Raw genomic sequence first — 14,683 nt, forward strand, 5'->3', positions numbered from 1 at the left:
CAAACTCGTTCAGCTCAAATCAATGTGGGACACCCAAACATCACATATTACATACACTGTACATATTGTGCAAAGGTTTGGATGTGCCCATCAAACTGTTAAAAATAAATGATGGCAATAAACCTGCCAATGGCCACTGTTGTGTTAACACTCCAGAAGCTCCAACAATAGAATTCGGTTTAACTCTAACCAGGTCGGGCTTTTTTTGCTTTTCTGCGGTCAGGAGAGGGTTAAATCAACTCCTCCCCCCCCCCCCCCCAGCCATTTTAGGATTAAGACTAATCCAAAGTATACTTGGGCAGATGTCTGTAGGTACGCTTGTCACATCAAATATCATTTCATCCCTCAACAGGTTAATACTACAACTTGTACTGGTCACAAAGAAAATGACCTGGTTCCTTACTAAGTGTGTCGGGCACCGTGAAATAAGTTTGCCATGGGCCACTTTGGACGTTGTAGGTGAAGCTGTCCCCGGCCGGGGGGTCGTCGATGTCTGTGGCGAATACCGTGACAATCACCTCCCGAGTCTCGCTGTTCTCCATCACCTCTGGCTGGTAGTCTTCGGCGAAGATTGGAGGCGTGTCGTTCACGTCCAGAATGTTGATGTTCACCGTGGCTGTGCCAGTCTGTGGAGGTGTTCCTGTGAGATGAGGACAAAATGGCTGGGTGAGGAACAGCTAATCATATGCAGGGGAGGAGAGCAGGGTCTTGCTAATATGATGATTCTTGAAGGAATAAGATCAATCGGTTGTCACACGAAGTGAGGTAAAACGAAAAGGATTTATGAAGTTTCGGTTGCAAAATCTGCTCGCCTTCGTCTGCAAAAGTAGACCGAGGACTGCAGTGAATGTGTATTCATAGCGCTAGCAAGTGAACATTGTACACCACTGTTCCACTTTGCTGAGTACAATGTGTCCTTTGCTAGCACTTTCAATACATGTTCACTGCAGCGCTGGGTCTACTTTGTAAGATGAAGGCCAGCAGATTTTGTGGCCGAAACTTTGTAAATCCTTTTCATCTTTACCTAGCTTTGTGTGACAACTGATTAATCATAATCCTTCAACAACTACCATGATGATGAACACCTTCCGTATTACGAAAATTCTTATTCCCTTCTCTTTCTCTATTCACTCATTTCAGGTACTAGTTTGTTAATTGATTTTTTAATCTAATGACAGAAAAATAAGCCGAGTCAAGGATTGGAAGAGTTTCACATCGGTTCTTCTCAATCCACAGCTGTAGGTTCACAGTGACATAGGAGTCAACAGCAAATGACAGAATATCATTTGGATATCCTGTTGAACAGGACTACCAACTTCAGTAAATCATACACATACTGAAGCACAGATAATTTTTTTTTTAAGACATTTTTAGTCATTCATTTAATTTTGGTTTAAAAAGTTGGAAGACTGACATGTTAAGCATGCTAAATCATATTTTAAAAAACAGAAAAACATAATTTCATGAACACAGCCTATGACTTGAAGAATAAACACAAATTAAGCATCATTGAAACACAGTTCTAGGTGGGTCTGACTGGAAGAGCACTAGAACACAGATGATGCGGATCATGATATATCACACATCATCAATGCAGACAAGAAAACTTGAGTCAGCCACTAAATCTGACTTACCATTATCGACTGCCCAGACTTTGAGTTCGTAGCTGGCTGTGGTCTCTCGGTCCAGTGCACTGGCCACCACTAAAGCGCCATCAACTGCAACATCGAACTGACCATTGGGATCAGTTGTGGGGTCTATGACGTACCTGTGTAATTAAAAAAAAAAAGAAGCAGAAGGCAATAACAGTGATGTCAGATATGATCTAATAACAACTTGTATTGCTCCAAATCCACTCTGTAGAGTGCTCAAGGCACTGTGCTGTAAAAGTCTAAGGGAACTTGCAATCAATGACACTGCACCGAAAAAAAAAAAACATATAAACCTACATAAACAAGAAAGATCATATCAACTTTTCAAACAATGCTTGACCAACATCTACATTTGAATCACTGCCTCTCTTGCTTCTTTTTATTGGTTGAGTGGCAAAAAGACACACACACAAATGTAGGATTTTTCATATGTGATATTGAGAGGTTTTGACGTTCTTGAAGGGCAGATTTGGGGGCACCCATTAGGTGCATCTTATTGCACATATGTTTGTTGTGTGAGACAGACTTTTCATGCAAAAACAACCCACAGCAAGTATCAGTGCCCCTGCTTATTCAAAACCACCTTATCCGGTGAGTTTCCTGTTTGAAATGATGATGATGGAAAAAAAAAAAAACAGCTTCAACACTTATGATGTTTCAATCCTACCACAGAAAAATTGTTTCAGTAGACCTCGCACAAGTCAAAGAAAAATTCTACCTCGGATGCATATACATATACGCATTGATTCTACTGTGCAAGTCAAAATTTGTAGAAGTTGAATGATATTCTCTGGTCCCATGATACTGTATAGGCCAATGCATATATTTCGCGAGTCTAAATTTTCGCGAATCGGGTATTCCCGATAATTTCGTGAGTGGTTAAATTCGCGATCATGGTAGTAGCGACGGGCGGTGTGTACAAAGGGCAGGGACGTAATCAACGCGAGCTGATGACTCGCGCTTACTGCACATATGTACATGTGTACATCACATCCACATTGGGATCAGAGTCAATATTTTTGCGTGTTTTTAATTTCGCGAAATAGCACCCAACTCGGCAAATTCGCAAAAATAAAAACCTCGCAAAATATTCAGCGTATACAGTACTTGACTTAAGTGAGGTTGACTGTGACTCAACACTATTAGTGTCCCAATGTTGAAAGAAACACTTTGGCTCTGGGCAGAATGTGATGTGGAAACACTTACGTGAGGGTGGTTCCAGGATCATTGTCTGTAGCGGTCAACAAGATGATCTGCGCCTCATTGGGTCCCGTGCCCATCACGGGGTCGTCTGGCTGTGCATCCTCGCTCACCTGCCCGCTGTACGTCGACGGGTCGAAGACGGGCACCTCGTCGTTGGCATTGACGATGTTGATGGTGATGTCGGTTGTGGCGGGGTTGGCGGCATTGACGCTGTCGGTCACGGTGATTTGCAAAGAGAAGGAGGTGGGATCCGGGACGTGACCGGGCTCACTGCTATCATCCACATCCAGAGGCTGCCGGTGATTTGTACAAAAAAATTATACTTTCTGAATCTCTGATACAACACTGGCAAATTCTGTTCCCAATAGCTGCTTTCAAGATCATGCTAATGTATAGGAAAGAAAAAAAAAATATTCACATTTCTTTCTTTGGTTCAAAATTTCATATGCATCAAATAATGCACATGTTTGCACTGCTTTGAAAAATGCACAAATCTATTCAAATCAAACCAATATGGGCTAGCAGAAATTATGGCACAGACACACTCTGCCGCACAAAGCATCTCAGCACTTACACTGTTGACTACCACCACGCCAGTAAGAGTAGCCGGGTCTGAGATGATGGCAAAACGGTCATTGATATTTCCCGACGTAATTTCAAAGGTGACCTCCTCACGGAAGTCTACGTCGTCATCTGCTGCTGTTACCATGGTGACCGTAGAGCCCACACTATCATCCTCCGAGATGGTGGTGGGTGGATACGGCTCACCCACAAATACGGGCCTGTTATCGTCGACGTCGAGAACCGTGATGGTGGCAGTGGTTTGTGCTGTGAAGAAAACAGGGAAACAAGGAAGCTGTCACTTGGCATCATGCAAAACTTTGCTCAGAGCTTTTACACTCCTGACTAAGATCCTGATGGACGAAGCCTGACCTACTCAGAACCAGAGAAACTTGTCAGGGGTGAAATAAAGATGCGTTCCCTTCAAATCTTTCAGGATTGATATCGCCCCTGACGCACAACTATTTTCAAGCTGTACAGATCTGCAGCAACGCTACAATGCACCTTGCACTCTCACGCTGAAAGACAATCTTTATACCAAAGGCAATATGCTACTGTGAAGTTTATTTGGGTGTCATGCTTACTCCTTCACTTCATATGCAAGATTGAATATGATTAACACCTGATGGGGATTGGTTGGTTTGTTATGAAAGTCTTTCAACATTAAAAGCAGCAGGCCCACTTTCACTTGCTCACGAGAATTTTCTTCTATTTTTCTTTAAATGGCATTGGTCAATACTGTCCCCTTGTATACAAAGAGTAAAGATTAGAAAACTGCATTTGGAACAGCAACAGAATGAAACTTATGTGTTGAGCATTTTAAATTTACAGACTGAAAAAAAAAAAAAAAAAAAAAAAACATGTCATGGAAACAACACACAAAACACATCAAAGATACATTTATTATTCCTGTTACACTAGCCATGACACCTAGAATATTGATACAGTACAAGTGCATCAGCTCTACGTTGTTGGAGCACACACGACGGCTATAACTCACCGGTCGAGCTGCCGTCTGAGACTTGCACTGTAATCTCGTACTCGCTCTGGACCTCCCGATCAAGCACCTCCGTCGTCGTCACTAACCCACTGTCAGGGTCTATGGCAAACGCATTTGCATCATCCTGAATGATGGAGTATACCAATGGATCTGTGTCGAGGTCTACAGCCGCAACCACCATCACCTCCGTACCTTTAAGATACAGTGAAGAGAGATATTGTAACTATGCATGATATATCATTCTTCAGAGGTTATCAATGGCTCTGCATTCTATGTATATGTGTATATGTATATAGTATAAAATAAAATAAATATATACATATACTATGTTGAGCAGTACAAGTAAGAATGCTCACATTCAAATACATGAATGTTAGAGCATAAAAGCTTTAATCTTTTTACTTTGAGAAGTTTTACAGACAACAATAGGTCTGACACAAATTGCCATATGATTATCTTGTGACACCATCGATTACATTCTCATATTGAGCACGTCCTCATAATATGTGACAGCATTATCACAGAGAAAAAGGGGTTACAGCAAGCCTGGAGGATGGATTCTCACCCATTGGCCTGTTCTCCTCAACGCTGCCCACGTATTCAAGGTTGGGGAAGGACGGCACATTGTCGTTCACGTCCCCAACTGTTACCACGACGTCGACGTAGCTGGAGAGCCCGTTGCCATTCTCATCGGTCGCTATGGCGACGAGGTCATACTGCGCGACCTCCTCCCTGTCCAGCTCTTGGGTGACACGAATGTCTCCCGTCTGCTCGTCGATGACGAAGATTGTGCCCGCTCCCGTGCCAATGAGCGAGAAGACAATGTCGGCATCGGATGACCCAGCATCCCCATCGGTAGCTTGCACCTGTCAAAATGTATGACACTAGGTTAAGTTATCTTCACACTTTTTCCCTTTCAAAAGTGCATTCTCCACTCTATCTGCTCGCCCCCTCCCTTCCACAAATTGATTACAAAGTACAAAATGTAAAGTAAAGAAAATACATTTAAACATTCTTTTCCATTGTTATGATTAACTTTTTTTTTAAACCATGACAAAATGTGCACTATTTCCTCTTTTTTTTTTTTTTTTGGGGGGGGGGGGGGTTATAATATCATTCACGCATAACTGGCCAGATGAATGAAAGTCAAATGGACAACTTGTACCACTTTGAGTCATTTTTTTTTTTCTTTGACGGAAATAAATATATTATTGAATTGAATTAAAACATACCTTTGGGTTTTGGTGCTGCTTGCTGCCATTTCATTCCCAATTCTCACATTAAATTATCAAGATTAATGCACACATACATGGAAAGATGAATATGAGCTTCGGGAATAGATGTAGAGTAATCAGGTTGCGAGGCTTACAACAAGAAATGAGCAGGGTGGGATGATGGAGCAGACAATATTCAAATCATCTGTAATTCCTCAGAGAGATTTGAAAGTTTTTGAATTATGTAGCTTCACTAATTGACCCAAGTCTGTAGTGATGAAAAGCACTGGATCTGTTGTCATCCAGCAGTTAAAAAAAAGTTCTGGACAGAGAGTACCCTGGCTTGCAGTGGCTGTATCGCTAGGCAAGGCACCTTATCCTTATTGCCTAGTCCTACTGGGAAGATTTATAGCTGTCGGTCCTGTGGTTGCCGAGTTGGAAGCTTTCACTGCTTACTTAGCAGCCATGTAAATGAGCCCACAATACAAATTCAATTCAATTCAAATCACGCACTTTTCACATATCATATTAAAATAAAAAAGTTCCTCCTCCCCACCACTCCTACCAACACAATAACAGAAGTAAAAGCGCAGGGAAGATTGTTTACAGATGGCAGAAACAGTCATATACCTGCACGATCACACTCGTAAAGTCGTCTGTGTTTTCGACAACCGTGGCTGTGTACAGGTTCTCGGTGAACTGCGGAGCAATGTCATTCACGTTGGTGATGTTTACAACTACAGTGGTGGTTGCAGTATTCAAGCCATCATTGACGCTGTAACCCAACGTGTACTGTGTCTGCGTCTCAAAGTCCAGGTTGCCAGTCACCACGATCTCACCGGTGCTCATGCGTACGGCAAAAGCACCCCCCTGGTTGCCGCTGCTGATGAAATACTCCAAGTTTTGGGCTGAATGCACAAAAAGGAAATAAAAGAATAAATACACAAAATCGGGCAAATCAGACAACATGGATCCAGAAATGAATCATCCTGATGATTTGGATGGGAAGACATAAAATAGAGAATCAATCTATTGATGACAGCAGGCCAATTGCCTTTATAATTTACAGAATTGATGAAAAACATGACCTGCGCACACATTTCTCACAGGAGTTTCCATGCAAACTCTTCAACAGAATGCGGCATCATCTCAACTTGCTTGCCTCTGTCCACTGCTTTGGCGGTAAATTCATGTCAACATATCTAGCATAGCACCAAAAGAAATTCTCAAGGCACATATTACGGAAAAGATGAATTTCCCGAAGCACACAGGCAGATTACTTCCAGTTTGATGTGCACTACAGAATGAATGAGAAAGTTGCTGATTATTTATGAAATCATGAAATATGTCATCCAAGTCTTTGAAAGAAAGTGTGTGCAATGGTTTAACCCCCTGTGTTCTTTGAGTGCTAATGGGCACAAAAAAACACTATAGCATTGTACACAATGTCAAAAGTCCCTGAAACAGAAGGGGTTAAGAGGGAGAACTCACAGATATCTGCATCCGTTGCCGTGACGGTGCCAATCACAGACCCAAAAGGCGTGTCCTCGGCAACCTCATAGGAGAAGTCTCCCGTGAAGACAGGCTCGTTGTCGTTCTCATCGACAACCTCGATGAAGACCTGAGCGGTTCCTGTTGTCAACACAGAGCAAGATGCAGTGGGGTCAGGGGATGGCACAGTAGCACTTATCCAGGCATATACTCAACGCAACACTTATTACAGCAATTATTTAGTATCCAGGTAGCATTTAGTATCAGAATATCATCTTCTAAAAACACAACCACACAAAAAAATACACACAAACAAAGTATGAAATGTTAAAAAAAAAAAGGTTGAAACAGAACAACAACAAAGACAATTAAGCCCTTGCGAAAATTACAGCTTATGCAGTAGATTAGAAGCCACAACTCCCTTCCCCTTAGAAGTCAGAATCGCAAAGGTCAGGGCTGTAAACACATCCCCATCAGAAATCTGTGTAATGCTACAGAGTAGTCAGGGAGATGCTTGCGTGTGACATGCACCTCCATATGAAAAAAAAAAAATAATAATTTCCACTTCATAGTGACTTTTATATTCTCTTATCCAGACATGAAGACATATTGAAGTGTTCACAAAGCCTCCTACAGAATTATGAAGACTTGGCAGCTCTGGAAATATTTACAATAATGTATGCACAATAATGTAATGCAATGAGTGCAGTGTTTATTACAAACACACACACACACACACACACACACACACACACACACACACACACACACACACAGCTTTAATTCTTCAAAATAGTTCTAAAATGTGAGTTAGGGATAAAAAGAACCAACATAAAATGTTCATCAGTGTAATCAATATACAAAATGTAAAAAATAGTTTTATCAAAATCGTTTCTAGAATAACCCATCCACAGTTATGGTTTATTGAAAAAATTATTGATATCTCTTCATATTTGTGGCTTCATTGCCAAATTTTTATATGGTAGGATGTTTTTTGATACAACTGAACTATTCGTATGCATCAAATGTGATAATTCGAACATTTTTTGAATCACTGCTCCCATATGCTAAACAGTGGCGTCAACTATAACTTACTGATATTCAAGCCATCGGAAGCCTGCACAGTGATGATGAGCGTCTCCGAGTCGAGGGCTTCGCGGTCAAACGTTTCCGTGGAAGTGATCGCTCCGGTTGTAGGATCTATTTCAAAGCTTGTGTCTGCTGTCAGTATGCTGTACGTGATCTGCACACGGAGGAGAGACAAGTCACACTGTGCACAAGACTAGCTCCCCCATTGCATCAGCATCAACTACTGTGTACACCATATATTTCGCGAGTCTAAATTTCCGCGAATCTGGAATTCCCGGCGATTTCGCGAGTGGTTAAATTCGTGATTGTGGAGGCCTGTACTGAACGGAGAAGTGTACATGCCTACGTCACATTCACATCAGGATCAGAGTCAATATTTTCGCATGTCTTTAATTTCGCTAATAGCACCTGACTCGCAAAATACGCGAAAATAAAAACCTCGTGAAATATTTGGCGTATACAGTACCACATGTATACCATTGTGGAAGGTGTACTCACAATACAATAACAACATAGAATGAAAACCGAAAGTGAAATTTTGAAACTTTCTTCATTATCTTTTCCATTGCAACATGTTCCCGTTTGAACATCATCAAATCTGTGAACATCAGCAAATTTGTCCTGGTCCAATGACCCCTGACCCCTGACCCCTGACCCACTTCCCTATCATCTCATTCTTCTTGCCTCTCTGGCTTTATAATTCAAGGAAGGCACTGCTGAGGCTTCTCCTCTGATTCTCACCCAGTCAAGAATAATGAATCAAAAACAATTAAAGTCTCATTATCCCACTGCAGCGTGTAACAGCTAGCCTGCTGCAGAAAGCAGTAGGTTCACAGATATATCAAAATTTCAGGGGATATTTTTTCTTTCCTTCTTTGAGGACCTACCCGAACGGATACTTCATTCAGATGAACCTACCAAATGCTCTGCAATATTTACGGGACCACTTTGTGATTATTTCTTGCTGCTACTGTATGTTTGGCAGGTTTTCCGGTAGTCACACATTACAAAGCACAATATTTGCATATTCATATGTTTGCTGGGGGGGGGGGGGGGGAAGGAAAACCATTTTGGTTTTACCTGACGGAAAACTTCCGAAGCATCTCTGTCTGTCGCCTGTATTCTGATGACCGGTGTACCAGCATTTTGATTCTCCAAGATATTTGCATAGAAGGTGCTGGCTGGGAATATAGGGAACTCGTCGTTCACATCCTCAATTGTTACTGTGGCAATGGTGTCAGTGGAGTATGGTGAAGTGCTCTGGGCATTGATCGTTAGACTGTAGCTGTTGATTAAAAAGAGTATCAATGAAAAGTTGCTTGAAATGGATTTCAAAACTTGCATATGGTAATATTCTCTTGCAACAGTGATATGGGTTATGTGCAGAAAGGCACACTGGGAGCCATACACTATGTACCTGGGTTTTTGCTGCACATACTGTACGAGCTGAAATTTTCGCGTACAGATATTTTCGTGAATGCTAGTTGGAGGACATTTTCGCGTGTTGTTAATTTCGCCTTTTCGGGGCTAACTGAATTTCGCTATTGGCGCGTTGTTATTTTCGTGGTTCAAAGGCGATTTGCGAAATTATTTCGCGAAAATAAAACCACCGCGAAAATTTCAGCTCGTACAGTATACACAAACGCAATGCTCTATATCTACGCATGTGCAGAAAGTGCACCAATTCTATTACACTTTTCTTAGCCTATAACTTCTTGCCTGTAAGTGTAGAACAAAGGTAGTAGCATGTTGTACATGGATATCTGATAGGTTGCAGATTGAAAAGCCAAATATTCATGATCACATGCACAAATCAGTATGTATGACATCTCTTTTCCGCATTAACACATATTCATACATGTGAGTGAAAGACTCTTCTGTGTCAATCATCTGTGGCAAAATATGCCAGTGAGTAGCCCGACATCGACCTACCTAGAAACAGTCTCAAAATCTAGAGACTGCTGTAACGTGAGGATGGCCGTGTTGTTCAGTGGCACAAGGTCCAGGGTAAAGGTTAGTTCGCTGTTGGTCTCGGGACGTAACCCCTGGATGATGTTGAACCCGATTTGGTCGTCGCCATCCGTGGCTGAAATCACGAGGATGTCTTCGTTGAAGGCAAAGTTTTCGGGGATGATCACCTGGTAGGGCAAGTTCTCGAATGTGGGCTGACTGACGGTATCTGCCGGGTCACGCACGTCAATTACAACGTTGCTGCTTGACGTGGACTCTCCATCTGTCACGGTCACTGTGAACGAATCTGGCTCCTGATATGGAAACAGTCGGGTTTGTGGGTCTCAGCAACAGATCAAACAATGACTAATGCACAAAGATGCATTCACACTTTTGCTAAGGGATTCCTTGAGTCACATCAGTATGGTACTGGTCACCTGAATACTTTACAACAGGGATTCTCAAGCTGAAGTTCTTGCACGTGGGCCACTTTTCATTCTATGTATTCAATCATGTAACTATGCCTCAAAAATCTTCGCAGGGACTAAGAAGGGCCTTGGGTTCAAAAAGATTTACGCTAAAAATGAAACGTGAAAGGTATGTTGGGGTCTGGTAACTGATTTCCCACAAACAAAACCACTCAATGACAGAGTCATTCAACTACACCCGCAGAGGACTTACTGAATGATTGATTTTTTGCCTCACTAATACACCATCCCACCCACCTTCCCTTTACGTTATCTGCATGTTAACCTGCTGGACACAGGAATATGGATACAGAAATACCATCCAGCTAATATGTGGACTACAAATCACTGTTCTATCAGCACATCACTGTCCTGCTTACAGGGGATGGTAGTATCAAAGCTCAACCACCTGAACAGGGAGGGAAACAACTGACAAGAGGGGAAACCAGCTTACCGTAACAGTAGTCAAATCTCTTCTAACGATAATCTGCCCAGTGATGGGGATGATGCCGAAGTCTATGGTGTCCGGGACACCATAAATCAGTGTTCCCACTTCATCCAGATCATCAGCTGTCACGGTCAGGACCACGTCACCTACAGCGGCATCAGATCTAACTGAGGCTGTAGCAACAAGCACACACACACAAAAAAAAATAAAGAAACATTGAAGAGTTATTGAGAATAAGAGATCTGTGTCGAGTGCTCACCTGAACAGCCCACTTCACCTTCATGTCAGTCCACCTGAAGCATACTGCTTTACAAATCTTGAGAGTCAGGGATTGCTGCAGGCCCCTTGGACAATGCCCTCCTAATATGCAACACCTTCATAATACATAACACTCTTCTAATATGCAGCACCCTTCCAATACACAACATGCTCTTAATACGCAACACCCTCCTAACATACAACACCCTCCTAATACGCAATGCCCTCTTAATACACAACATAGGGAGGCACAGGGAGGCACTGACATTTGATTAAAAATGTGTAGAGAAACTAGGGAATAAAAATCAGAGAGCCTCTCTGACAGTCAGGGGAGTACTGGCTGTCTTCAAATACTGTAAACGCCATATATTTCGCGAGTCTAAATTTTGCGAATTGGGAACTCCCGACGATTTCGCAAGTGGTTAAATTCGTGATCGGGGAGTCCTGTACTGAACGGAGAAGTGTACACACGTACGTCACATTCACATTGGGATCAAAGTAAATATTTTTGCATGTCTTTGACTTTGCGAATAGCACCTGACTCGCAAAATTCGCGCAAATAAAAACCTCGTGAAATATTCGGCGTATACAGTAGCACAATCTGAGGGCAGAGATCAAATCAATCGTAAGCCAGAGAGGCCAATGGATGGACAGATGAATAACCAAAATGACACACTGCTCCACTCTTAGTCTGAAGGCATGACTATTTCCTTGTTTTGTACAAGCGGATACATTTTACTTTCTATAGGGGCATGACAGAACCATGATATCTTAAGCAGAAGAAAAAGACAGCATACCAAATCTAATTTAAGGTTAGCATAATGAGGTGTTTGTTTTTTTTTTCACTGAATTCTAACGCTACCACATCCTCAAGAACACATCACGCATCTTGTCTGCATAAAGTGGAGTTATATAGGTATTCTTCCCAACATAGACTTGAGTTGCTAGTTCTCAGCTACATGTTCCCACACTTACTGCGATACTGGGACTGCGAGAAGACTGGAGGGTTGTCGTTGACATCGTTGAGGGTGATGGAGAACGTGCAGAACCCAGTCAGGGCAGGGTCCCCACCGTCCTCCGCCGACACCAGCACCTCGAAGATCGGGGTGACCTCGCGGTTCAGGTTCCCTGTGGTCGTAATCACGCCGTCATCGTTGATGCGGAAGTAGAGGGCAATGTTCGTATTATCGTTGGAAGAGATAGAATAGCTAAGTTCGGCATTGGAACCCTGGTCAACGTCCACTGCAGTCACCTGCCCAGAGAGAAGAATACCCACATTGCATTGTAAATGGGGATGGGAGAAGGGGGAAAGATATGTGGAAACATGACATCTGCCACTTATTTTTTACTGCAAGAAATGAGGTGTGACCTGTGTAAGATATCTAGATATGACATGTAACATCATTGTTAATCTTCTTAACAGAGTATTTCTGGCAAGTTCAGACTATTTCACAACATGCATCCTGTTTGAATTACTTTAGTTTTGTCCTGCAATCTACAGTACTGCTCAGGTTATGAAATCTTATTCAAAAAGATACAAGTATCTACTAGAGTTATGAGTAGATATTCAAATTCATGAAATTCTTTCGTCGAGATGTTTTCATTGCAACTGATTGACAAATTGCCCCACATCGACGTAAATAAGCACTGAATTGATCAGTGTTTTAGTAGTAGCCATGATAAAAAATTATGGGCGTACATACTCGAGCAGGATTCGAACCTACGACCTCCTGATCACCGGACAGGCGTCATCTCCACTAGACCACCGAGCTTTCGCCCGACAGCAAGTGTTGGTTCTAATCCTTATAGCATGCAGCGGGTACTGTTTTGTTATTCAAATTCATGAAATTCTTCCGTCGAGATGTTTTCATTGCAACTGATTGACAAATTGCCCCACATCGACGTAAATAAGCACTGAATTGATCAGTGTTTTAGTAGTAGCCATGATAAAAAATCATGGGCATACATACTCGAGCAGGATTCGAACCTACGACCTCCTGATCACCGGACAGGCGTCATCTCCACTAGACCACCGAGCTTTCGCCCGACAGCAAGTGTTGGTTCTAATCCTTATAGCATGCAGCGGGTACTGTTTTGTTATTCAAATTCATGAAATTCTTCCGTCGAGATGTTTTCATTGCAACTGATTGACAAATTGCCCCACATCGACGTTAATAAGCACTGATCAATTCAGTGCTTATTTACGTCGATGTGGGGCAATTTGTCAATCAGTTGCAATGAGTAGATATTGTTCTGAATGGCTGAAGACACCTCAAAGAATAAATTGCCACCTTCAAGGGCAAATGAATACAAACAATTGTAAATAGAGGGTGAAAGATTTTGTTAACCTGTTAATTACGAGAGCCTGGCATACCAGGTTCCCATGGCGTCAACTGATATACGGGAACCCGGTATACCAGGTTCCCAAAATGTAGACAAGAGTGTCTGCATTCGCGATCTAATTTCATGTTTATTTGTACTATGAGACCAAGAAAAATGACTTTGATCGAAAGATTAGAGTTTACCCTACCAATATCTGTAATGTTTCTGTCTCAAAGTTTGCATCTATTTTTGCCAATTCACCTTTTTCCAATGCAGTAACAAACCTGTTTTGTTACAAAAACTCATATGAAGAAGTATGTAGTTATCCAGGCTGGCCTTACTAGATTTTGACTTTCACTGACCCCACTCAGATGTCCTTATTTTGTATAACAAAAAGGTTTGTGATTCCATCAATGCATCTTTCCATACTTCGTGCCCGATGGAGAATTTGCATTGTTTGATGGCACATGTAATTGACCATGGAATTTGGAAAGCATGTACCGCTTGACTGCTTTCACACAGAGGACCACGAAACTATCCGTTCTCTGTTGACCTGCAAAAAAGAATCTCGTTTGGGGGCATTGAAGGCTCTCGGAGAATTGCGGTGGGAGCGGGTTACGAGATCAATGTGGGCATGGGCAAAGCCAAAACAAAATCTCACGCTCACCTGAATCACTTCATCCCCGTTGTTAGCATCCTCTGATATGCTTGGAGCATAGGTGCCGCAATCGGGGAAACTCGGGATGTTGTCGTTCAAGTCTGTGACTGAAATTTCTGCCATCGCCATGGATTCGAGTCCAGTGGAATCCGTAGCGGAGATGTTGAACTGGTACAGCGACTGATATGAGAATGGCTGTGTTCGCACTGTTGATATTACACCTAAGGAAAGACAAAACAATCATCATTATATGTCTGTGATGACATGCTATATTTCCTTGAAACAACAAATAACAAAACACTCAAGGAGTAGAAAAAAAATTGAACGGAAAGGAAGATATGGAACTTTAACATCACTCATTCCATTCCCA

The 14,683-nt window shown here is 42.1% G+C and overlaps 1 protein-coding gene across 1 annotated transcript in view; it reads right to left on the bottom strand.

The window, feature by feature from the left end:
- Positions 1-14,683, bottom strand: part of LOC140232980 (neural-cadherin-like) — a 62,679-nt gene that overhangs the window by 18,499 nt on the left and 29,497 nt on the right. The window contains exons 7-20 of the mRNA XM_072313085.1: positions 14,323-14,534; positions 12,309-12,585; positions 11,082-11,248; positions 10,143-10,471; positions 9,291-9,495; positions 8,217-8,364; positions 7,122-7,262; positions 6,261-6,538; positions 4,982-5,282; positions 4,417-4,608; positions 3,430-3,683; positions 2,859-3,148; positions 1,635-1,768; positions 404-640 (exon numbers count right to left, since the gene is read on the bottom strand). Coding sequence (XP_072169186.1) covers positions 404-640; positions 1,635-1,768; positions 2,859-3,148; positions 3,430-3,683; positions 4,417-4,608; positions 4,982-5,282; positions 6,261-6,538; positions 7,122-7,262; positions 8,217-8,364; positions 9,291-9,495; positions 10,143-10,471; positions 11,082-11,248; positions 12,309-12,585; positions 14,323-14,534 — 3,165 coding nt within the window. The remainder of the gene's footprint in view (positions 1-403; positions 641-1,634; positions 1,769-2,858; positions 3,149-3,429; positions 3,684-4,416; positions 4,609-4,981; positions 5,283-6,260; positions 6,539-7,121; positions 7,263-8,216; positions 8,365-9,290; positions 9,496-10,142; positions 10,472-11,081; positions 11,249-12,308; positions 12,586-14,322; positions 14,535-14,683) is intronic.

This window comes from Diadema setosum, chromosome 9, assembly GCF_964275005.1.
Source record: "Diadema setosum chromosome 9, eeDiaSeto1, whole genome shotgun sequence".
Lineage (NCBI taxonomy): Eukaryota > Metazoa > Echinodermata > Echinoidea > Diadematoida > Diadematidae > Diadema > Diadema setosum.